The 25121-nt window shown below is 38.1% G+C and overlaps 1 protein-coding gene and 1 pseudogene across 6 annotated transcripts in view; one reads left to right on the top strand and one right to left on the bottom strand.

The window, feature by feature from the left end:
- Positions 1-380: 380 nt before the first annotated feature.
- LOC149022332 (caffeoylshikimate esterase pseudogene) lies at positions 381-1120 on the bottom strand (annotated as a pseudogene).
- LOC149022331 (RNA pseudouridine synthase 3, mitochondrial-like) overlaps positions 958-25121 on the top strand; it is a 75088-nt gene continuing 50924 nt past the window's right edge. For 4 of the 6 annotated variants that reach the window (XM_089150458.1, XM_089150457.1, XM_089150455.1 and 1 more), the window contains exons 1-7: positions 958-1420; positions 9717-10033; positions 11538-11609; positions 11783-11941; positions 12343-12390; positions 12488-12568; positions 14667-14783. In XM_089150458.1, coding sequence (XP_089006584.1) covers positions 1414-1420; positions 9717-10033; positions 11538-11609; positions 11783-11941; positions 12343-12390; positions 12488-12568; positions 14667-14783 — 801 coding nt within the window. In that variant the 5' untranslated portion in view covers positions 958-1413. Of the gene's footprint in view, positions 1421-7207; positions 7455-9716; positions 10034-11537; positions 11610-11782; positions 11942-12342; positions 12391-12487; positions 12569-14666; positions 14784-25121 lie in introns of all 6 variants that reach the window. The other 2 variants (XM_089150456.1, XM_089150459.1) reach the window with 2 other exon arrangements.

The following is a 25121-nucleotide window of genomic DNA, read 5'->3' as shown; positions in this document are numbered from 1 at the left end:
GTATTGCTTCTGAGAAGACGGTGCCACAGAATTAAGTAAGACAAAAGCCACACCTAGTTTTTCCTTTTGATTAGAGTTGGCATAAATATATGCATTAAAAAAAAGAGAGGTTTGTTGAGGACTTTCATCGAACATAAAAAGCAGCATTTTTTTCCCCTCAACAAAATCGGACATCTAGACACAGACGGGTAGATTCTGTTTGTTCTGTTTGTGTCCACAAATGATAATCCTCCCCACAAGAAATGATATGAAAAATTGATGCAAATTTTTCCATAATAGATTTGGAAGTAAGGCCAGAGATATGGAAACAGCTTCCCTTGAAGCTTTTAATTTTGGTGGGAAGACATACATTCCCCTATAAAATAACTATTTCCCTCGCTTCACACCCTGCTGTTCAACCATGACAAGATATCACCACGGACGATCTTAATATTCTCCTCCGTTTCTCCAAACAGAAGTGAATGCATCATTCCCTCATAGATCTTTAAAGTCTTATCCTCGCTCTTTGCAGCTTCATAGAGAGCTCTACTTACATCTGGGTCAGTAACAACATCTGCACTGCCATGTAAAACGATAAACGGAAGACTGACATCACAGAGCCGATTGTGGAGATAATCAGTAATTCGAAGAAGTTCCACTACTGTCCCCAACCTTGGTTTCCCCCTATACCTCATTGGGTTCTTTCCTGCTATTATCTTCTTTTCAGCAACCTTACAGACTTATCAAGAAGATCTGCGGTGGGAACAATTGGCAAGGTGGGTAAGAATTTTGCAACGAAGATGAGGATTTGGGGGATTGGCCATCTGGGTTTCACGGAATCGGAGATTTTACACATGGGTGCAGCCAAAATCGCACCTTTCCATGCCAAGGGATCTCTGAAATGAATGAGAAGGCAAATGGCTCCTCCCATGGATTCACCATACAGAAAGGATGGCAGACCATGAAATTCAGGCTTTTCCTTGATCGATTTGAAGAAGGAGAAGCAATCTTCAACAACGAGATCAACATTGGGGACGAAAGCCTTGAGGCCTTGGGAATGATCATGGCCTTCAAGGTCAAGAGCGAAGGAAGCAAAACCCATCTGGGCAAAGAAAATTGGGAAAATTACGAGATTAACCATTATTAAGTTTACTTTTACAAAACTAACCACCGTTAGTTTACTTCAACGAGAATGGCTAATACAAGTTTTGGTATTACAAAAATAGCCAAAACAGTGCTGTACGTTTGGTCTTCGACCGACCGTATACCTACTGCGTCCTTCAAATCGACGAAAAGATTAACGTTTTTGCTGAAGAGGATGCAGCGATCGTACCTTCTTTCTCCGAAATAGTAGACTCAACTGCTGATCGACCAAGCAGGGTAAAGAAATGATGGGTTTTTAACTTGTAGAAGATTTCAATCAGTTCAACATTCATGGATGGTAAGCATTTTACGTTTTCAATTTTTTCTTTGCTGGTTAAGATTATTCCAACCCATCCACCTTCTTCTTCTTCTTCCTTCTCTCACTACACCCAAAACCGGATTGCTGTTGCAAATCAGGCAGGTATCATTTTCTTCTTTTGGTTGCTAACAACTCTTTTGCTTCCTATTTTCATTAAATATATTGAACTTCTTTCTTTTCTATTAAGTGTATTGTCAGTTTGCTGTATTTTGTTCATTTTCGATCTTCACATTCAATTGTTTTGCTGTTTAATGAAAAACAAATTAAAGAGATACATTTGTATATTCTAATGTTGTTGCTTACTGGTTAGCAATAGAAGTGTTCGATGCAATGCCTCAATGGGACAGGGGAACTCAAAAACCCTTGTATATTGCAAAGCTCACTCTGCAGCCACCTATTTGTTATGGATTATGTTTCATAGAAGAGAAAATAAGAGGTTTGGGATACAATCCCTTATGCACTGTCTACAGTCAATAGCTGCAAAACTTTTAAGAGAAAACTCACATTCCTTAATTCGTCTCTAATTGATGCGGGTACTATTATAGCATATATAAAAGACTCAAATTCCTAAGTTGACTCAAAAAGATTACTCCTACTCACTCTCACACACTCAAATGCTGCAGACAAGAGCCAAACCTTAAGGTTGGCTTGCTTCGGGCCTAACCAAGATCAAGTATTAGACACAGCTCCAGGCCAAAAGGGTTAGGTTTGGTTAGGTGCAGCTAGGACTTATGAGAGGTCTGCTGGGTTATGGGAGAAATGGGATGACTTTGAGACTGAAGTTTGGGATAATTTTATGTAAAATTGCCCATTGATATCATTTGGGTAGGTTAGGTAATACTCCAAGGTGATTAGGTTAGGCTTCAACACGAAATTTGTGAAGTCTTGAAATGGGAGAGCAAGGAAAAATTCCTTGGGATGGGTTCGGGGGACTAAAGGTTCTCTGTTGGCCTGAAACTTGGACAGAACCTGGGTTGTAAGCCCTAGGAGATGCTGACCGAGTTTGGTTGAATTCTAATGGTAAACCTTCAAAGTGTAGACATTTTTTATTATTTTAGTGACTCAGGGATTCAAATCAAGAATCTGAATATATAGGGTTTGATGGTCACAATTGAAGGGGTTTTGGATCAAAAGTTCAAGTCTGTGAGGGGGTTGAGTAGTTGAAATTTGAAAGGATCTTGCTGGTTGGTTTGGGTTCTTATAGAGTTTCTTGAATTCTAGGTCAAGAATGATTGAATGGGGTACAGGGATTCAAAAGAATTTGAAGGGGAAAGAGAGAAGGGGGATGGGATGCTGGCTGCCATACATCTGGATGGGGGGATCTTGTAAGATACTTTGGATGCGTTAAGAGTGCTGATGTAGGCTGAATTCTCAAACAAAAGAACAATCTCAGCTTGTCTTCACCAAACCATTTTATAAGATCCTTGAAAATACCTTACCAAAGCTGAAACACTACTCTGATTCAGATAATAGCAGTAAAGCTGGGAGAATTTCATTAACATCATCAAAGTAAGTAGAATTAAGACTTAAAACTGATTTTAGATTTTAGACTTGGACTAACATTTGGTCTTAAAGCTGACCTTTACTTAAGACTCCCAACTGAGGCTGCTTATTACAATTTACAACTCAACGTAAAGAAAAGACTGACTTAGTGTTAAATAGAAAGCATATAAGGACTAAACTGCCCCTTAATTAAAATTGGAATAATTACAAGATTGCTCTTACCCAACAAAAAATAAATTTAGACTGAAAACAACTACGGAGTACTACCATACAACTTCAGTGCTGCTGGGCAGCAAAATTAGGGGGCGTTTGGTTCCGCAATTCTCTGGAATCCGCTTCTGTAGGGAATCATGAGTCTGTGGAATTAGGTTCTGTAGAATCATATTCGTAAAAAAAAAAATGTTTGGTTACCCTGATTCTGGAAAGTGAATCTGTCGAAAAACCATTTGGTTACCTTGATTTTAAAAGTGAATCTGTCTGAAAAACTGTTTGGTTACCCTGATTCTGTAAGTAGATTCAACTTGAATCACTTTGAACAACCATTTATTACTGGGTTGAGGGCTACTGAGATGACAATTTTTTTATATTTAATTTGGATTAATTTTTTCCCCCTGTTAAGTGTAATATATAATTTTATATAAGTGTAACTACATAATACAAAACATGGCAAGACCAAAACTTTATGAGAGTACCAAATTAAACAAACCACCACCAACAACAACTTGAAGTACTGGATCCAATGTTGCATGATCCTATAATTGAAGATAAGAGGTTTGACGAATACCCTATTTAATTAGGATCCCTTTCATGCACCTGCTAATGTCAACCTCTTGGATCTCTTTCTATTTATAGCCAACTTGCCATTGGCTATAAATCTAAGGTCCATACTTTGTTAATGGCATCGCAACAAGTGTGCAAAGAATTGAAGGAAGTGAAATTAAATGGGATCAAAGTCCAGGTTAAATGATCAAACACTTGATCATTTTGTAGTGTTTAACTCAAGTGAGTTTGTATTATGTCTTAATTTTTTTCCTTTGTTTACACCCAGAAGGTATTCACTATACACTACGGATACATGCTGTGAAACTTTTACCACTCACTCTTAAGCCTCATATACCATCCCAAGATTCCAAACACCTACAGGGTTTTTTAGTGGTTCTTAAAGTAGGGAAAGAAATGATGTGGGAAATGAGCTTATTAGCTTTATGGAACGTGAATGGAACTTATGTCCAGTCAACAATTAGCCCTGGTGGCTTATAACATCAGTCAATTGATATGAGAAAGGTAAGCAACATTGATATATATAGTCAAACAACTTTCATTTCAACTTCATTATTTCAAATTTAGCCATGCTGAACTGTAAGTTTCTGCACATTTATATCATCAATTCTGAAAACCGAAATAATCAATTAACTTCAAGCTAGCCAGAAATCATAAATCATATTAGGACTTCTTTTGGCTAATAAAAAATATGCAACCAATTTGAAGTGTAATGAAAAGAGTGCAAAACCCAAATATGCTTTACAGTAAATATCTAGACCAACGATCAAATCATCATTGACAGTAAGCCAGTGTGGGAAGTGTAAAGAGATTTCTTATCATAACCTTGGCAGGCAATTACATGAAAGAATTCTTATTCTCAGTTTGACTTGATGACTTGAACCAACATTACAAAACAACAATAAATTTAGATTTAGTCCACCAGAACAAATAATGAAAGTTTATCACACAACCTATATGGCCTACAGAGCATGGAGTATATCAGTCTTCAAGTCTTCAAAATCCTCAATTCCAAAGCTTCTCAATAATTCCAACCTTAGCTCTACCAGACTCTTTCAGATCCTTGTTTCAAAGTGCATTATAATAGTTCAATGGCTGAGCATTGGTGGGGGCTTCCCTAGGTTGTGCCGTTAATCAGTGTAGGAAGCTCCTCATCCCCTTGATAGCCAGCTGCAGATGCATTGGAGTAATCCCTTGTGCTAGCTTTCAATCAGAATCCCCAACCTGACTAATAATACCAATTAGTTTCAATCATGAAAAATTTGGCAATATGACATAATTCATCTAAAAAGGTTTGTTGAATTCTTTTTCTAACTTGTCTCTCCTCAATAAGAAATTAGATTTTATCATCAAACAAAACTAATTCTGTCCATCAAGGCACTAAGGAGCTCCTTCCAAGAAAGAATAGAGAGCACCATGAGGTGTTCCCACCTCTTCTTGGTATTTCACTTTCAAAGTTATTTCTCTCAAGTCAAATGCATTCTGTTCTAGTATTTTTTTTTAAAAATTTTTGACCCACATTATGCAAAGGGAAAATAGAATTTGTATGTCTTTGTATATAACAGAGGTCATTTCCCAAACCTGTTCTTCCATGTTTATCAAACTTCAAGCAAAAAACAGTGTTAGTTGCTATGGGACACAAACATAATTTATTAAATTAAAATCAGTAATTTATACTCTAAGTACCTCAAAGAATAATTGAGTGATTTTCCCCTTCCCTTTTTTCATCTTCCAAACATAATCAAAGTGTGTGAACGGACATGAAAGTGGGTAACAGAATACAAGTCATTGGTCTGATTCCTGAATTTCAAATTAAATATAAAACTCTAAGTCTCACCCCCAACATGTGTTACTACTAATGCAAATATCAGAAAACCCAAGTCATAGTCTTCCCCTTTCCAGTCCAAGGCCATATAAACCCAATGCTACAATTCTCCAAACGCTTGTTCTCCAAAGGTCTCAAAGTAACTCTTGCCACCACTCACTTCCTTCTTAACCACTCTGCCTTCCAATCTCAAACACAGAACATTGTGACAGTAGAACCCATCTTAGATGGATTTGACCAAGGTGGCATTTCTGCAGCAGCAAGTATTGAAGCATACAACGAGCGGTTCAAAGCTGTAGGCTCAAAGACCTTGTTTGAACTCATCAAGAAACAGAGGATCCCTGTTAAGTGCCTTGTCTATGATTCAACTCTGCCTTGGGCTCTTGATGTAGCCAAACAGCTCGGTATAGCTGGAGCTCCATTCTTCACTCAGTCTTGTATTGTGAGTGCTATCTATTACTATGTGAAACATCAAATGGTACCATGTGAAACCTCAACATGTGCTATCTATTACTATGTGAGCCCATTCTTCACTCAGTCTCACCCCCAACATGTGTTACTACTATTAGATTAATTAGCTTTAATGTAAACATCTTGAACACCATGTGAAACCTCAACTGGCACCCTAAATTTAAGATCAAATAGACTCATAAAAAGCATTTTATGCAGTGCTGATTGATCAGCTTCCTCATCAGTGGCTAGAAAAGAAAAATAGAACCCCCCTCCCCCGCAACAGAAAATAGGTCTCATACCTAGGCAAATACTTAAAAAAACCAGAGGTCTTATACCATTGCACTGAATCCAGGTGATTCTTGAAAGGCAGAGTGGTTAAGAAGGAAGTGAGTGGTGGCAAGAGTTACTTTGAGACCTTTGGAGAACAAGCGTTTGGAGAATTGTAGCATTGGGTTTATATGGCCTTGAACTGGAAAGGGGAAGACTATGACTTGGGCTTTCTGATCTTTGCATTAGTAGTAACACATGTTGGGGGTGAGACTTAGAGTTTTATATCTAATTTGAAATTCAGGAATCAGACCTATGACTTGTGTTCTGTTACCCACTTCCATGTCCGTTCACACACTTTGATTATGTTTGGAAGATGAGAAAAGGGAAGGGGGAAATCACTCAATTATTCTTTGAGGTACTGTGTTCTGAAAATTTCAAACTGATTCAGTCTGAACAGGACAAAGGCAGGTGTCAACTTAGAGTAAAAATTACTGATTTTAATAAATTATGTTTGTGTCCCATAGCAACTAACACTGTTTTTTGCTTGAAGTTTGATAAACATGGAACAACAGGTTTGGGAAATGACCTCTGTTATATACAGAGACATACAAATTCTATTTTCCCTTTTGCATAATGTGGGTCAAATTTTTTTTTTAAAAAAAAAATACTAGAACATAATGCATTTGACTTGAGAGAAATAACTTTGAAAGTGAAATACCAAGAAGAGGTGGGAACACCTCATGGTGCTCTCTATTCTTTCTTGGAAGGAGCTCCTTAGTGCCTTGATGGACAGAATTAGTTTTGTTTGATGATAAAATCTAATTTCTTATTGAGGAGAGACAAGTTGGAAAAAGAATTCAACAAACCTTTTTAGATGAAATTTGTCATACTGCCAAACTTTTCATGATTGAAAACTAATTGGTATTATTAGCCAGGTTGGGGATTCTGATCGAAAGCTAGCACAAGGGATTACTCCAATGCATCTGCAACTATCAGGGGATGAGGAGCTTCATACATTGATTAACGGCACAACTGCAGGAAGACCCCACCAATGCTCAGCCATTAAACTATTATAATGCACTTTGAAACAGGGATCTGAAAGAGTCTGGTAGAGCTGAGGTTGGAATTATTGAGAATCTGATAAGATTCAGCTTTGGAATTGAGGATTTTGAAGACTTGAAGGTTGATATACTCCATGCTCTGTAGGCCATATAGGTTGTGTGATAAACTTTCATTATTTGTTCTGGTGGACTAAATCAAAATTTATTGTTGTTTTGTAATGTTGGTTCAAGTCATCAAGTCAAACTAAGAATAAGAATTCTTCCATGTAATTGCCATCCAGGGTTATGATAAGAAATCTCTTTACACTTCCCACACTTGCTTACTGTCAATGATGATCTGATCGCTGGTTTAGATATTTACTGTAAAACATATTTGGGTTTTGCACTCTCTTTATTACACTTCAAATTGGTTGCATATTTTTTATTAGCCAAAAGAGGTCCTAATATGATTTATGATTTCTAGCAAGCTTTAAGTTAATTGATTATTTTGGTTTTCGGAATTGATGATATGAATGTGCAGACACTTACAGTTCAACGTGGCTAAATTTGAAATAATGAAGTTGAAATGAAAGTTGTTCGACTATAAATATCAATGTTGCTTACCTTTCTCATATCAATTGACTGATGTAATTAGCCCTGTGCCACCAAGGCTAATTGTTGACTGGACATAAGTTCCATTCACGTTCCATAAAGCTAATAAGCTCATTTCCCACATCATTTCTTTCCCTACGTTAAGAACCACTAAAAAACCCTGTAGGTGTTTGGAATCTTGGGATGGTATATGAGGCTTAAGAGTGAGTGGTAAAAGTTTCATAGCATGTATCCGTAGTGTATAGTGAATACCTTTTGGGTGTAAACAAAGGAAAAAAATTAAGACATAATACAAACTCACTTGAGTTAAACACTACAAAATGATCAAGTGTTTGATCATTTAACCTGGACTTTGATCCCATTTAATTTCACTTCCTTCAATTCTTTGCACACTTGTTGCGATGCCATTAACAAAGTATGGACCTTAGATTTATAGCCAATGGCAAGTTGGCTATAAATAGAAAGAGATCCAAGAGGTTGACATTAGCAGGTGCATGAAAGGGATCCTAATTAAATAGGGTATTTGTCAAACCTCTTATCTTCAATTATAGGATCATGCAACATTGGATCCAGTACTTCAAGTTGTTGTTGGTGGTGGTTTGTTTAATTTGGTACTCTCATAAAGTTTTGGTCTTGCCATGTTTTGTATTATGTAGTTACACTTATATAAAATTATATATTACACTTAACAAGGGGAAAAAATTAATCCAAATTAAATAAAAAAAATTGTCATCTCAGTAGCCCTCAACCCAGTAATAAATGGTTGTTCAAAGTGATACAAGTTGAATCTACTCACAAAATCAGGGTAACCAAACAGTTTTTCAAACAGATTCACTTTTAGATTCAGGGTAACCAAACAGTTTTTCAAACAGATTCACTTTCAGAATCAAGGTAACCAAATGGTTTTTTAGACAGATTCACTTTCCAGAATCAGGGTAAGCAAACAACTTTTTTTTACGAATATGATTCAACAGACTCATGATTCCCTACATAAGCGGATTCCAGAGAATTGCGGAACCAAGCGTTAGGGATTTGCCATTTTAGTTATTGTAAATATTCCCCCATTAGGGGTAGATAAGACATTCTATTGTTCTATATGCATTCAAATGATAATAAATGAGGCCAGTGATTAGGAGAGAAACCAACCTAATCGTAGGCTCCCCTTTTGGGCTTGCGTAAGCTCTTCTTCCCCATTCTTCTTCTTCTTCTTCTTCCTTCTCAAGTTCTGTTGCTAGTTGCGGGGTCTTGGACTCTTTACAGATATTACAAATGCCTTGGGCACTTAGACATCCCTTCATTTCTTTGTTTTGCCTTGGCACATTGAAAACTATGGGTTTTATACCAGCTACTAGACTGTCAGTCTTCTTCTGTTCTATGTAGTAGTTTCAAGACTTGGGTATGCATTCAGTGTGGGGCAGGTGCTGAGTGTTTTACAGTAAAGGTGATATTTTTCTACTACCATCCAATGAATATGGTATGTCTTTTCTAAATATTTATTGGAGATCCTTTGATTTTTCGTGTCTTAAGTTTGATGCTACCTATCTGGTATAGAAAGATAGATAATCCAGGTGCTACCATATGTGTAAGTCTGCCGATGTTATTTAATGAATCTAAAGTATAGGCCCACAAATTGGACAGTTTTGATTGAGAATAATTAAAAATATTTTCTTCATCTATGATCTTGAAAAATAAACAGAACTTTTTCCACTTCTAAAAGCTTATGAAAACAAAGAATATCCCATGAATTCCATTATTTACTCTCTCTCTCTCTCACATATTATGTTTTGTGCAGTAATGAGCAGGAAGCACTTCCGTGGCAGTATACTGTATGTGATTCGGCACTACTCTAGAGTATCACCACCCTCTCCTGCAGATGCGGCCCCCGTCATCCGAGTGCTCAACAACATAGCCCAGCTAGGCTGTCCAAAAGAGGGTCCAAAGCCTCGGCAGCTACTTTCACTCCCTGCATTCCCAGGCTTGCCTCTTCCTGGGAAGAGGTCAGCCAGTGTTCTTGGGAAATCTCCACACGTCACTGCCATTAGCTGGTTAAAGTACTACTTTGATGACATCCCTGGCTCTGTGATTCAGTCCCATTTCAACAAGGGCCTGGTAAGAGTATATGCACGGTGGAATTTCCTTCCTTTTTTTCTGGTTATTTTGTGGAGCTTTTCCTTATATGTTAAGATCTCAATGTGGATTCCAAAATATCTAATTTAAGTGGGTTCAAATTATGCACATCCTTATAAGTTTGTAAGAAAAATTCTTTGCAAGACGATTTATAGAACGATTGACAGATTATGTAACCCAAATTAATTAGTGTCACCTCTAGAGTCCACTTTTCCCCCCTTATTATGAGCGGGAGAGAAAATGTTAACACTACTACCAGAACACAAGTTCAAACATGATTTATCAAACAGAATCATGCTTCCAATCAGCTCCCACTGAACAGGAGACAAATGGATCACTCCTGTGGAATGCAATCAGATAAATAAAAACCCTAGTTGTGTTCCTTAGGACAGAAGTTCTTTCAAAAAAATTGTTACTGCTGCTGGATTTCATTTGAATTTGTAGTTGTTACACTGGACCCATTTTCTGTATGGAGTTCTATGTCTTTGAGGCTCTCCTTTAGTATTCGAATCTGCGTCGTATGGTTACAATGAAAGCTTTAAATGTCTGAATTCCTCTGTGGTGTTGTGCGTGTGCATACATGCACAAGCACATGCACAGAATGACTTTTATTATCTGGTGAGGATTTTGTGAAGACTTCTTCTATGTTCATTTTCTGCATCTGTATTTTTGAAAATGAGGATTGCTGATGAATATGAATTGATGGATCTATCTCTGCACTTGACAACAGATGTTAAATGTAGGGGTTTTGCTGAGTCAACTTCTTTGGGCCAAATTCTAGCTTTTAACTAAGTTGATGGCATTACCTCCAGAATCCTGGCTCGCAGGAGTAACACTATGCATATTATTTCTTCTGTAGCTATGTTTTTCTGTCGGAATTTATAACGTAACTTTTTTTTTCTTCCCTTTTTCCCTTCTTTCAATTTATATGGTAGAGCTATCAATCTGGATTGGTTTACAGGTTACTTATTCCTTCTATTCATTTCCAGAGGATGGTATCCATCATTTAGCAAGTGCTTTAATATTGAAAAACAATTTATCTGGTAGTCTATCTTGTAAATGTTGTTGGACACCCAGAGGCTCTGACAAAAGACATGGATATCTGCTTATTTACAAGGTTGACGTCTAATGATGCTTTTACTCAATTTTTGTTTGCTGCCTTGGCTTGCCATTGTTATCATTTTTAAGCAGAACTACTGATACAAATTTGGACTTAGTTGACAAGAACTCAATTAGCTTAAGACAAGGGTTTATAACCCTCTATTTGTGCAGTTAAGAGCTTAAACAACAAACTTCAGATTGAATTGATTGGATCAGTGTATTTTCCCCCTCTTTTATCTGTTTGGTGATGGTTGAATTTTCTCCTTAATGTTTTCTGACTGTGTGTTCTTTAAAAGAATAATTTTGCATCCTCTCTTGAGGATATGAAATAAATTCCACATACACAATTCATATGAAAGTGACTCCTTTTTTGTGCATTTCTTAGGTTCAGATAGAATGCCATAATATGGATGACTCATCCTTGGACAGGCATGGTCAATTGCAATCCTTGAGAAAGGTACAGATGCTTTCCCCTCGTTTTTCTAGATTATCTTGCAGTAGACATGTGTTCTATTATTTATTTGATCTTATATGATTTTCCAGTCCCTCATCCCCCCTCCACCTTTCTAGTTAAACTGTATTTCATTTTCTTTGAGGTTATTTATCTATAGATTTACAATCTGCATACAGATAAGTCCTAGTGAGGTCATGGAGGCTGGTATGAGAATTTATGTACCTGTTTCAGTTGCTGAGGCTAAAATTTCAAAGAGATTTGACACAATACCCAGTGGAACTCTTTATCCTAATGCTGATGAGATTGAGTACTTGCAAAGGCTTGTGATGTACAAGGCATGCTCTTTCTTCTTTCTCTCAAATCAAATTCACTTCTTTTCTCTATGTACCTGGGTACTTGTAGGGTTGCTGCTCTGATAATGGTCTAGGTTTTAGACTTGCTTGAACACAAGTGCAAGTCAGTTTTTACAAATATAAACAGTCAAAATTAAATATCCTACATGTACTTGTCATGGCTCTCCTGTCCTGTTCTGCAATAAATTTGAACAAAAATTTAGAGGATTGGTGCGCTGTCAGCCATGTCTTTGGATCCTAGACTAGAGGAACTTTATCATCTACTTTCCTAATATAATTTTTACTTGTGGGTCACTGGAGACTAATATATGTCATTCATGGTGTTTATTATTGCTATGCTGTTTTATGAGCTATTAACATCATTAATGGCGCTGAAATTTCAGGACCCAGCTATAATTGTACTAAATAAGCCCCCCAAATTGCCAGTTAAGGTAAAATATGTGACCTGCAGGTAATTTTTTTTATCCCATGTTTGTTGACTAAATTAGTTCCTTTATTCATCCTTGTTGAAATTTTGATGCTGTCTAGGGAAATATGCCAGTTCATAATAGCATGGATGCATTAGCTGCTGCGGCATTATCTTATGGTTATGAAGAGGGTCCCAAATTGGTGAGCTCTATTGCTTCAGTCTATATTTCAATATATTTCAAGAAATCCTTCCAAGAGTCTTAGAATTTTGGGGAATATGCAAAAAAATAGGTGCTGTTTTGTTGCTTGGATATGGTTACATTCCATTTTCTGAAAGATGTATATATGCTTTTACATGGTGACTTGGAAGGGAGGGTAAGGTGTTTGGTGTTTACTTGTAAATCAAACTCACAAATGTTGTGCTAGTGGTCCCTGATCTCTGGATTGGCTTGTTTCAGTAATTGAGTTATATTGAAAGAGCTTCATTAGAGATGGTGTCTATATTGACTATTGAGAGAACTAATTCTATGTAAATCTTTTTGTAATTTTGAAAATATATGTGCATGTAGTTATCTAGCCACAAATTGCAGATGAGGCTTTCACTTTTCATACCGAATACTAAATTCGAGTCCCCCAAACAAAAGAAAAGAAGACCACCATTAAAGGTAATTAAAAATATTAATTACGAGCACATAACAAAATTCGGTTGAAACTTGCGACATTTTCGACTGAAATTTCCCATTTTGGGAACCTCGAAACGAAAAACTAGGGGATCGAAAAAAATCCCAAGTTTCGATCGAAGCCGTTGAAATTTCATCTAAACTTGTTGAAACTTGTCGAAACCTAGTTCAACTTAGCTGGACCAGCTAGTTCATGAGAAAAAACAATTCCCAAATTTTGTAGGAAACATGGGAAATTTCGTAGAAACTTGAGACTTTTTCCTGCAAGTTTCATAACTTTCACAAATTTTCAATTTTTTTTCCTTCATGTTTTCCTAGATACCACGACAAATACCCCCTGATCAGGACTTCCCTATCCAAATTGCATATTCCCTTAGACTAGTTATCTTAGGCATGTTAATGACCAGACTGATAAAGTTGCAGTTGTTGATTGCCTTGACAACCATGGGCATAAAATGTCACGGGATTTTTATGTTCGTTGGTTGGAAGAGATGATGTTACAGGTATAGTATTACTCAGCTCACAGAATGGATCCACCAAGGCACTCTTCTTGGCACTGAGTTGTACTTTCCTTTTATTGTCAGTTACTTTGTATTTGATGTTTTGAAGTAAGAAATTATATATTAAATGTTATGTACTTAAGTAGTTAAGTTTATAGTGTACTTTTCGGACAATTCTACATTGATATTATGTACATTGAATGACATATCTACGTTGACCTTTTTAGCAAAATGCATGTGCCAATGAGTTCTTTATACTCTAATTAGCTTAAATGCAGAGTACCACCGTAAACTACTCCCTAAAACCTGTCGAAACTTGATGTCGAAACTTGGACAAAATATTCCTAAGTTTCCTTGAAATTTCCCAGTTTCTCACCTAGGTTTCCCATTTCACCCGGTCGAAACTTGAGTTTTCCTTGAAATTTTTTCTATGATTACGAGCGGGGAGGGAAATTTTTTTTGAATAAGCTGTTCTGAAAATATATTATTTAGTTTGTAAAATTACATTTACAACCCCCTCTATTTACTTTTACACCACCAGGAATTTATTCTTTTACAAATGCCCCCTGTGCCTAACACCATTAGTTTTAAGCATAAAAAGACATGTCTACCCCTATTGAATCTTAATCTAAGTTTAAAAAAATAAAATATATACGTAAAAGTCAGTAAATTTTCAGGGTGAGTCAGACTTCTTTCTAGGGAACTGCTGAGAAAACTTTGCTTTATCAAGGGTTCAAGATGTCGTGTTTGAATATGAAAAGCTTTAAAGTTCTACTGATAGTTCAGCCAAGTTCTAGGGTTTGAATATGTCTTTTCTTTTAGGGTTTGAAATAAAGAAGGGTAATATTGGGAATTTGGAAAATACAGTACATGCTGAATTATCACTTAACCCTATTATTCTAACAATAGGGGTACTGTTGTATAATTCAAAACACAAGAGGTGCACACGCAATAGAATACATTTCGGGGGGCGTAATAGTATTTGTTTGCAAACACAGGGGTATAAATGTTATTTGCTCTATATATGTAATAGAGAAACTATGTTGTCTTTATCCTTTTACTTTTCAGTAAAGATTTTATTGCTTATCCAAAAAAAAAACCACTTTGATGTTTCATTAGGTTCATCGTCTTGATAGAGAGAGCAGCGGTCTTCTTCTAATGGGTAGGACAAAAGAAAGCACTGATCGACTACAATGGTTATTCAGTGACACGAGTAAAGCAAAATCTTCATCTAAGGTACTCATACATTCTCCTTTGAAAACCTATTTAGAATTAACTAAAGGCAAAATTTCATTCTTTTTCCAGTGTGACACCTATATATGTTAACACTATATAGATTTTCAAAGGGTTAAGAGAAGAAATATGGACTATATGGTTTCCCATGACCTATTAAGTTGAAGGCTTAAAATGGAAGCTGTCTGATAGTATCACTTTTATTCTCATTATCTCATGTCGAGGGTTTAAAAGATGGATGCCATACTGTGTGTATATGTGCAATGAAGTTCAGTTTCTATGTCAATTGTTTCTTTAGGGCTTTATGCTTTTGTGCCCATGAGGCCCATGACAGAATAGATTAATCACCAGTAATTATAAAGGAAAAGCTAAGCAACTGAAAGATAATTGGAAAGTATTAGAACTAGAGGGCTAGTTCTTCAACCTGGGTATCAATCCTGATCTGTTGTGTGTAAATTTGGGGCTTATTTCAATCAAAATGCCCCACCTTGCATGGGGCTTTCCGCTAGGTGTCACAGTTTTTCTACTAAAACTACTTGGTAGAAAATGATTTTTTTTCCAATTAAACTCGACCTATTTACCATTATTCCATCATTTCATTCTTGTTGCAATACTAGTTCTTTCATGTCTCTTAAGTCATTTATGCATCCCGTTGCTCATTTTGCCCTGCCAATCAAAATCATCTAACTCCTTCAGCATTTAGAGATCTTTGTTATGCATATCTATGTTTATTTCAGATGACTTCCTCTGAAGCCATAATGCATTGTGCCTACTAAAAGATCTCTAATTAATTTTGTGGGAGAGAATTCTCTAAGCAAGCTGCATAATGCATTGCAACAATGATGTATGACAAATTGTTCCTTATGTTGGAGGCAGTGAGGAAGAGAGAGATAGAGGAGGTTGCTAGTGTTCCTTCCCTGTCAGCTTAGAGAACCTTTCCCAACTTCCCCCTCCAACCCCCCCCCCCAAGTTCTTCTAATTGCTCTGGTGTTCGCTGCTACTGATGTAGCCTTAAATGAGTGAGGGACAACAGTGAACATCTCTAAACCGAACCAATTAAAATGGGTGAAGACTAAAACTTGCTGCGGCTAATTTCAAGAAGACAATCTAAGGTGCTACTGCTCATACCTACTATCAAGTTGCTGGTGGAACCTCCCATGCAAAATAGGTGTTTGACTTGGATTGCTGAACTCTTTTTTCCCTCCATCTCACAAACTTTGCTGGGCTTATTGGCCTTTGATTCCATATCATCTCTCAGTTGTTCAATTCACCTTTTCATCCATCCACCTGTTGGAATATGGATCCTCTGCATGTGGAATGTGGAGGAGCCACTTCCCTATTCATTATAAGGTTGGTTTTGGAAACCAACTCTACGTCTACTTCTCTTTCATGATTTGATATAAATACATGAGGTGCTCGTAATCTACAATTACAAGGAACATCTCTCTGACTCTCTCTCTTTATGAGGTTTTGATGTCGAAGCTGATTCTACAAGATCTCTACTTGGGTATTGGTGTAAGGTGGTGTGGCATCAACTTCTTGACGTGGAAAAATAAAAAAGGTGCAGTTCTTATGTTTGTCACTGCCAATATTGAGGTCAGACTTGTTATTGTTATTCTGTGATCCACCTTGTTGTAAGTAGAGTTGGTAGCCAAGATAGTTATTTCATTCTTGGTGGTTTGTTAGCCTCAAGTGTTCTCTAGAGAAGATTATTATAACCCCATTAATTATTATAGTGGAAGATGTACCTGGGCAAAGTCCTGTGGTTTTTCCTTTTCATCTTGAGAGTTTCCACATTAAAATTCGTGTGTTCTTTTTTCGTTTGGTTGATTTGTTTGATGTTGCTTAACTTGGTTTTGTGATACATTTTTGGTAATCATTGTGGATCTCCATTAATTGGCACACAAGTGTTACAGGGATCAATTTTCCCTACACCACTACCGGACTCCTTGATGCAGATCCAAGATCCACATCTGCGGGAAGCATAGGCAAAGATAGATTTCTGCCCCGCATTTTATTTCGGCTATTTTAGTAGTGTCGTTTTAGTTTAATTTGGGGGAACTAGGTCTTTTGTATTTCAGATTTATTTGTAATAAAATGGTCTCCCCTGAAATAGGATATACTGTTTTAAATTGTTGGGCTAGTTTGCCAATATGTTAGTAATTAGTTAAGTCCTCTTTTTATTGGAATCCTGTTTCCTAATTTAGTTAGGAGTTTATTTCTCAGTTAGACTGTAATTAGGACATAGAGTCCTCAATGTGATCGACGGGCCAAGGGCATGTATAAACCCGTAAGAGGGAAGCGTAAAGTTACTGTTTATTTGATTAGAAATTTGCATTGCTAACCTGGTTTTTGAGTTCTTGCATGGAGATCCTCTTTGGTGGAGAACTGCAGATCATGTGTTTTACTGCCCTGGTGCTATAAGGCCAGAAAAGCTTCAAGGTGCTTAGGATTGAAATCCTAATCCCTTTTGCTGACTGTGGGATCAGTTTACACACATCCAGCCATCGTGTTTCTTTGCTTAGGTAAGAGAGATTGATCCCCATCTCCCTTCTTTCCCGTTAACTTCCCTTTTTTCTGATTCAAGAAACCTCCATTGAGCCAAACCAACCACCCCTCAGATCTGGAGAACTAACCTTCAGAGTTTAGCCAAATTTCATACACTGTTTCTTAACACTACCTTGGGTCCAAATTGCAGCCTAAACAGAAGAGTCTAACTCTAGTTTCTTGCTGATCTTGTTTAAACCTTAGTTTCTTGACCTGAAAATCAAGAAATTGTATTACTTCCACACCAGCCATCCAAAGCAGCCCAAATTTTGTGAAACTCATACCTGAATACTCATAACTTGAATAACATATTGTAGAACCCTGACCTGCCAACACAAAGGCCATGATGTTGTGGTCCATTCTGGTGGGTAGCATAAAGGATAGAACCTTAGATCCCTGGAATTGGACGTGGGGGACCCCATGGATATAGCCGTCATTGAAATGGAGAAGAGGATGGGCTTTGAAATGGTTGTGCAAAATGTATAGGAAGATGGATCACCCACTTCAAAAACATGAAGATTTCAGACACTGAACCCTCAGGTAACACTCTTGAAACCTTAAGCATCTTGCTTTATGCACGACAGATATGTTCAAAATCCAAATTAAGGAATGGTTCGTATAGAATTAGACAATGGTTTCTTCACATGAAATGAATCCCTTTTGAGTCTAGTTTGCAATGCAAAAAGAATCATAGCATATCGATTTGTATCGGATAAATCTGGCCCTAACAGTGGACAGGGGTCAAATCCCCTATTACTATCAGGGTGTACATGTTGATATGGTGGTTGACCCACCAATCAACTGGTGCCAATCAAGGGGTAGACATTGCTGGGTCTGTGAAATAAGACTTAAAAGACCCATGTGCCCTCTGGTAAGTGAGGACCTAAAACCCTACTAAACCTTCATTTTCAATTATCAACTCTTGATAAGGAAAGGGAAGGAGGGGAAGGAAAGGTGAGCACCGGAAATCTGCCGGATATTGCCAGATACCGCTGGGCAGCAACTCCTTCTGGTTAAGCTTGCTGTCAACTTATCCTTACCATTTTTGTATTGGTTTGAGGCCTATGTCCTTGGATTTCCATGGTTTAAGCTTAGAAATGGATTGATCTTGCAAGAAGACTGTGAACAATTGATTCCTTATTGTTTTTTTCACCATAGGAGTGTAAGCAACCGAAGGTAAGTTGAATGTGGCAAGGTTGGGTCCCCTTCACTCGCAAACTATAGATTTGTTAGAATTGAAAAATCCTTGTTAAACCTCATGAACTGATTGCCGATAAGGATGGTATTTATGTTTGTAAACCCAAATTGATGCTCCCTAGTCCTTTAGAAGCTTCAATAGAACCTTGGGATCAAGACCCCCCAAATCCCCAGATTTCATTTTTGTCAGCAACAAGGATCCAATCAACCTGTGGGTACTGAGTCAATCAATCGGCTGACTCAGCAACATGGGGTTTGGGGTAGGATTGAGGGGAAGCCAAATTGGGGTGTTTTCGGACCAAATTAACACTTGTTTCTTATAAAATAGGGAAGACATGCTCACATGGAGAGGCCTAACGATGGAATGGACTTTGAATTCATTAACTCGGTTTGTGCTTAGACTCTTAGATGCGATTCTTAACTTTATATACATGTATTATGCTTGTTCACTGCATGAACCATGAATAATCAATCATGTTTATTTTCATTCATTTATTTATATTAAATAATTGATATTGTGGTGTTATTAGTACAATGAGAATCAAAATGAGAATGTGGATGGGAATGAGATTGCAAATGGGAATGAGAATGAGAATGAGGATGGTGGCATCTTGTGTATATTCCTTTCATGACATCATGCTAGATTGTATTAGGTAACCTTCCCCATTCTACAACCTTTCCAACAGGGGTAGAAGTCTTGGACAACCCGTGGTACAGATGATGGGGATTGTTGTGATATGCTTGTCGTGTTACTTACGAGGTTCTCAAAAGTGATGTCCGAAACTGTGAGGGCCATAATTTAAGGTTAATTGAGGGTTTCTCAAAGCGATAGTGGAATCCACGAGGGGCCACAAGGTAACTTAGGGTTATCGAGGGTGTTAGCCCAAAGCAATGGTTGAATTTGTTAGGGCTAATGTCCTTTTTATTTGAGTAGCATGATACATAGAAGACCCTTGCATGGCTAGGTGTTCCCAATTTATGGTCCTTATCATCAAGGGCAGAAGTGTTGGGTAACCATGGTACAAATTGTTGAGTATTGCTGTAATTGTGTTACTTGTGGGTTTCCCTAAGCAACAGTTGAATCTGTGTGGGGCCATTAGGTGAGCTGTGGGACCATTCACGAACTACGGCGCTTGTTTTCATCCCTCTGAGGGACATCCAGTAGTTTCTTAGGTTATCAAGGTGGGAGTTAGCGCAAAGTGACAGCCTGATATATGAGGGTTGACTCCCAGTATGATTGGCATAAAATGTAACTAGTGGACTTGTGTTGCTATTTTCTGCATATCATGTGTTGAGTATGGTCATGCATCCATTTGAATTGTTATTGCTTTTATGTTTCCCCCTCATGAGTTCAATTGAACTCATCGTTGTGGTAATCTTTCTTTTCAGACCATGATTCAGGTGTAGGTGATCCTATGGAGCAGGAGGAGTTTGGTTCTGATAATTATAGTGAAGTGGAGCATGCGAAGCATGGGACCGAGGAGCATGTTGCCTCTTGTCCCTGCTATGTGTGTGCCTATGCTTGAATGAGTCCCTTAGGGTTGGGTTCCACTTCCCAATTTTGTGTTCCAACTCATCTTTATTACCTTGATTGATACTCTATTGTATATGTTATTTACTTGATGTAAAGCTTGAGAGAGTTGTATTATGACTATACTAGTGTCATTTGGACTTTTTTATGAGTGAAGTTTTTCCTCTGTATATTGTAGATATTGGGCTTATTACTCTATGCCCTTTGAATTTTTGCATTATGACTATCCTTATGTGGTTATACTTTTGAATCTATGATCTGGGCGGAATTTGAGATGCTGATAGCATCAGATCACACGTTAGAGACAACTTGTTTAGGGTGGATCTGAACCCAAAACCCCCAATTCTTAAGCCTAGAGACCATCGAAACCCCTCTGGGGAGATTACTCCATCTTCATCCCATAATAAGAATTTCCTGTTAGCTGGTAAATTTGTAGTAAACCTGCTAGACCCTAACCCATTGTTGTAGAGTAGGATCTGAGTCTGAGAGATCAAGCACTACTATGCTATAGTCCATCTGAGTGGGCAGCAGGTACTGGAGTTTGGATCCCCGGAAGATGATGGAGTGAACTCTACAGAGGCAGCTGTAGTGGAATTTGAGAGGAGGAAAGGCGCCATCACTACGGCTTGGAAAGATGGATTGCATGCTTCCAAGGGATGCACGTCACATAGACGGAAGATTAAGTAATACGACATACTTAGTCTGAGAACTGCTGTACAGGTAGGTTAGCAGCCATATTTAGACAGGATAGGGCTAGAATTAGAACTCAAGTTCTTCTTATGAAACGTCCTTTAAGTCTAGAAACAATGCAAAAAGAATCATAGCAATCAGGATTGTATCGACTGGGTTATGGGGCAAATAGTGCACAGGGGTCAAAACCCTGTTGTTCTCAAAACCATGGTGGTTTATTAGATGGTCCATCAGGCGGTCAATAGCCAATCGACCACCCGCTCAAATCGGTAGATCCGAATGTACTCGAGTTTTAAAGCGCTTCATGAGCGGGATTCCTTAATACCGTAAATACCTCCTATTTGATCTATTTAAACCCTATAGAAAATAAGGGGTATTTAAACTTGTAAGTTTTATTTTTGTCTACTCAAAAGGTGGAAAAAAAAATCTATTTAGAACCTACCTAGACTCTTAATTCAAATTATATACCATGGGAAGGAAAGTAAGAGAGAAAGGAGAACCTAAAGGAGGACTACCACCTTGCTGAAGAGGCACCTGGGGCTGCTGAATTCAAGGAGCAACTTCTGAATGCAGGTAAGTCTTGCTCCTTGCCTCCATGCCTCCATTTCCTTATCATGGCTAATGGAATCTGAACCTGGGTTCCGTTGAATACAAGCTTAAAACTTGGGGAAACCCAAGGATGGTTGAATGTGTAGATTTAATAAGGTTTTCCATTGTTTCCGAAGGATTGACAAAGGTACTTTGCTGCTGTTGTAATTTGGAGAGATTATTGTTCTGAAGGTATATTTCATTCATAGGCCCCAATGGGGTATTTATAGCTACAATATGAGTAAATTGCACTTTGAGTAGGAAGAAAAAAACAAATAACAAACTAATCTTAGACTTATTAGGAAACCAATCTAACTCCAAATAGGAAATCAATAAGAAAACAAAATATATAATTAAAAGAGGAGTCTTATTCCATTTAGGAAACCTTAGTCATGCTTCCAACACTCCCCCTCAAGTTGAGGCATAGATATTTATCATGCCCAATCTGCCAATAATACTACTGAACACCTTCGTGCTTAAGCTCTTGGGTGAGCACATCAGCTCGCTGCTTGTTTGAAATAACAAAGGTGATACAGATCAACCCAACTTCAACCGTCTCTTTGATGAAATGCATGTCAATCTCCACATGCTTAGTCCTGCCATGCTATTCTAGGTTGTGAGCTATGCTGATCGTTGACTTATTGTATGAGTACAATTGTATAGGAACTTCCAAATCTGTCCCAACCTCCAGAAGCTGCCCTTTCAGCCATAGTACCTCACGAATGCTCTGAATGATTGCCTTGAACTTGGCCTCAGCAGTGGACCTAGCAAACTCAACCTATTTCTTGCTTCTTCAAGTCACAAGGTTACTTCCCACATATACACAATACCCACAGTTAGACCTCCTATCATTTGGACATCCTGCCCAATCCGCATCTGTGTATGCCTTAATCTTCAAATGTTGATGAGCTGAAATTAAGATCCCTTTTCTTGGAATGGCCTTTAAGTACCTCAAGTTCCGATACAATGCATTCAAGTGTGAGGAGTAGGGATATGCATATACTGGCTAACAAGATTGACTGTAAATGTGATGTCAGGCCTAGTGTGAGATAGATAGATAAATTTTCTCACAAAATTTTGATACATTGTCTTGTCAATCGGTTCTCCTTCATTTGCCTTCAAGTGTGGGTTAGGCTCAATAGGAGTCTCAGTAGGCTTATTTCCTAGCATCCCAGTTTCCTCGAGAAGATCTAATGTATACTTCCTCTGAGAGAGAGATGCACCACTGACAGAATATGCCAACTCCACCCTTCGGAAATATTTGAGCTTTCCCATTTCTTTAATATAAAATTCGGTTCCCAAAAAGTCTTCAATACTGAAATCTAATCCTCCCGGCTGCCTGTGATCATAATATCATCCACATATACTAAAAGTTTAGAAGTGTGGGAACCATCTCTTTTGATAAACAAAGTGTGGTCTGCATTACTTTGCTTATAGCCATTAGAATCATTGCCTTGCTCTTGGAGATTGCTTCCGCCCATATAAAGCCTTCTTCAACTTGCACACTTCCCTATGAGTCTTAGTAGTATAATATTTAGGTGGCACATCCATGTACACCTCCTCTGGAGTTCTCCATGCAGAAAAGCATTCTTCACATCTAACTATTCCATCCTTTATTAACTGTACACGAAAGAATAATCTGGATTGTGTTCATCTTGGCAACAGGGGCAAATGTCTCTTGGCAGTCAATGCTATAAGTTTGAGTGAAACCTTTGGCTTCCAATCTTGGCTTATACCTTTCAACAATCCCATCTGCTTTGTGCTAGATCACGAATACCCATTTGCACTCAACAATCTGCTTTCCTGTGGGCAAAGTCACAATTCCCACATTTTGTTTTTCTCCAGAGCTCGCATTTCTTCATTTATAGCTTCCTTCTGGTTTGAGTGATATATGCCTCCTGCCAAGTGTTAGGAATAGAAGTAGAGGACAAATAGGAAATGAACTTTGAAACTCTTGGAATAGGGACTGATATGAAACATAATTGGAAATAGGATGCTTGCTGCAAATTAGTGACTACTTTCTCAATGCAATTGGTAAGTCCAAAGTAGGATTAGAAGAAGGGTTAGAGTCAGACTCACCAGGAGGAATGGATTTTTTAGGTAGGAACCAAAGCTTCTAGTTGGTTTGATTCATAAGGGGTCACTTGCTACTTTCTTTGATAGGTCTTTGGAGGTTTAGGCTCCCCTTGCACATCATCCACCAGCTGGTCCTGTCCGGTCACTCCATCTTCTAGATGAGGATCATCTGCAGGAATCTCAGGAGAAATATCGAAAGGAGGAATCAACACTAGAACCTCTTCATTAAGTTTCTCCCCTTGAAGAGCTGAAGGGGAAAAAGAAGGTACTTATTCCTAGGAACATAACATCCTTAGAGACAAAGAAATGATGAGAACCAGAATGATAACACTTATACCCCTTCTATACAGGAGGATAACCAAAAAAATGCATTTTAACCTACGAGGATCCAACTTACTATGAACATGGTGGTTTCGGACGACAACACAGCAAAAAACTTTAGGTGGCACTATAAAGGCTGCTGTCCCTAAAAGAACCTCAAGGGGCAATGTTGGTCTAAGACCTGAGAAGGCATTCATTTAATTAGATATGTTGCAGTAAGAACCGCATCACCCCAAAACTGAGGAGGCATATGCATAGTAAACATAAGGGAACGTGCTACCTCAAGTAGATGTCTATTCTTACGTTCGGTGACCCCATTTTTGAGGTGGAGTGTCGACGCGATTGGTCTGGTGTATAATGCCGTAGTCAGCTAGGTAAGAAGGGAATGCTCCAATCAAGTACTCAGTCGCTTTATTCGTATGAAGGATTTTGATTGTCGCCTTAAATTGAGAAGAAGATGGGGCAATGGTTTCTTTAGACCAGTGATGGAGTTGTAGTTTTCTTGCGATGGAAAAAATTGGTGTTTGATCAACACGTTGTAGGTTGTTGGTGAGAAGGAAGAACAAGAAGTCGTAGAAGGTTTTAGTGGTGGGACAGAACCCCCATAACCCAGTCAAGGTGAGGAGTGGTAACCGAGGGGTGTGATATGAGATGAGAAATGGAGACTGAACACCTAGGGGGCTGGTTCCTAGCAAATGTGTGTTTGCTGTAGATAGTAGACTGCCATATTTTTGTATACATTGTGGAGGGATATATGTTGTAACTTGCTCATGCATTTGGATGTTGTTTGTTGCCCTCACGAGTTAGGTGGAACTCATTCCATGGTTTGTTCTCCTTTTAGATGATGGAATACGTGTAGGGGTCCCTGTGAAGCAAGAGACCCAAGATTATGGAGGGGATGACATTGTTGCAGTTGCCTAGCAGGAAGATGGATACCGGCAATGATGTTGTGTGCATGCTACATGTGCTCATATGGGACTCATCTAGTAGATTAGGAGATATGAGACTGTTAGTTATTTAAAATTCCATGGTACTTTATAATTTTTTCTCATTCTGGAACATTTTCAAATTGGGTAACGTATTACCATTAGATTTCCTTATTTATTAATACTACGGAGTTATTTAGATCCTCAATCTTCTTGCCTGTGATTGTGTTATGAATGGGAGGTATGGTTATGGTACTAGATCAATGGTCCAAAGATGATTGGCATCTTTTATGCAGCACATTCAGGTGGTTTGTGACAGAATCTAACCCATTCTCTTTGAAGCCTATCCTAAACTTCCCATCTGACATTAGGGACATCTACTTAACCATCTCCTTCACTGACCACAGAAAGTTACCCCTATACACCCAGAAGTTCCTAAACCCATCCAATTTTTGAACTAATCTG

This window comes from Hakea prostrata, chromosome 3, assembly GCF_041222555.1.
Source record: "Hakea prostrata isolate BN-2017 chromosome 3, UWA_Hpros_2, whole genome shotgun sequence".
Taxonomy (NCBI): Eukaryota; Viridiplantae; Streptophyta; class Magnoliopsida; order Proteales; family Proteaceae; genus Hakea; species Hakea prostrata.
The sequence above is the reverse complement of the archived record's forward strand: the minus strand, read 5'-3'. Positions and strand labels throughout refer to the sequence as shown.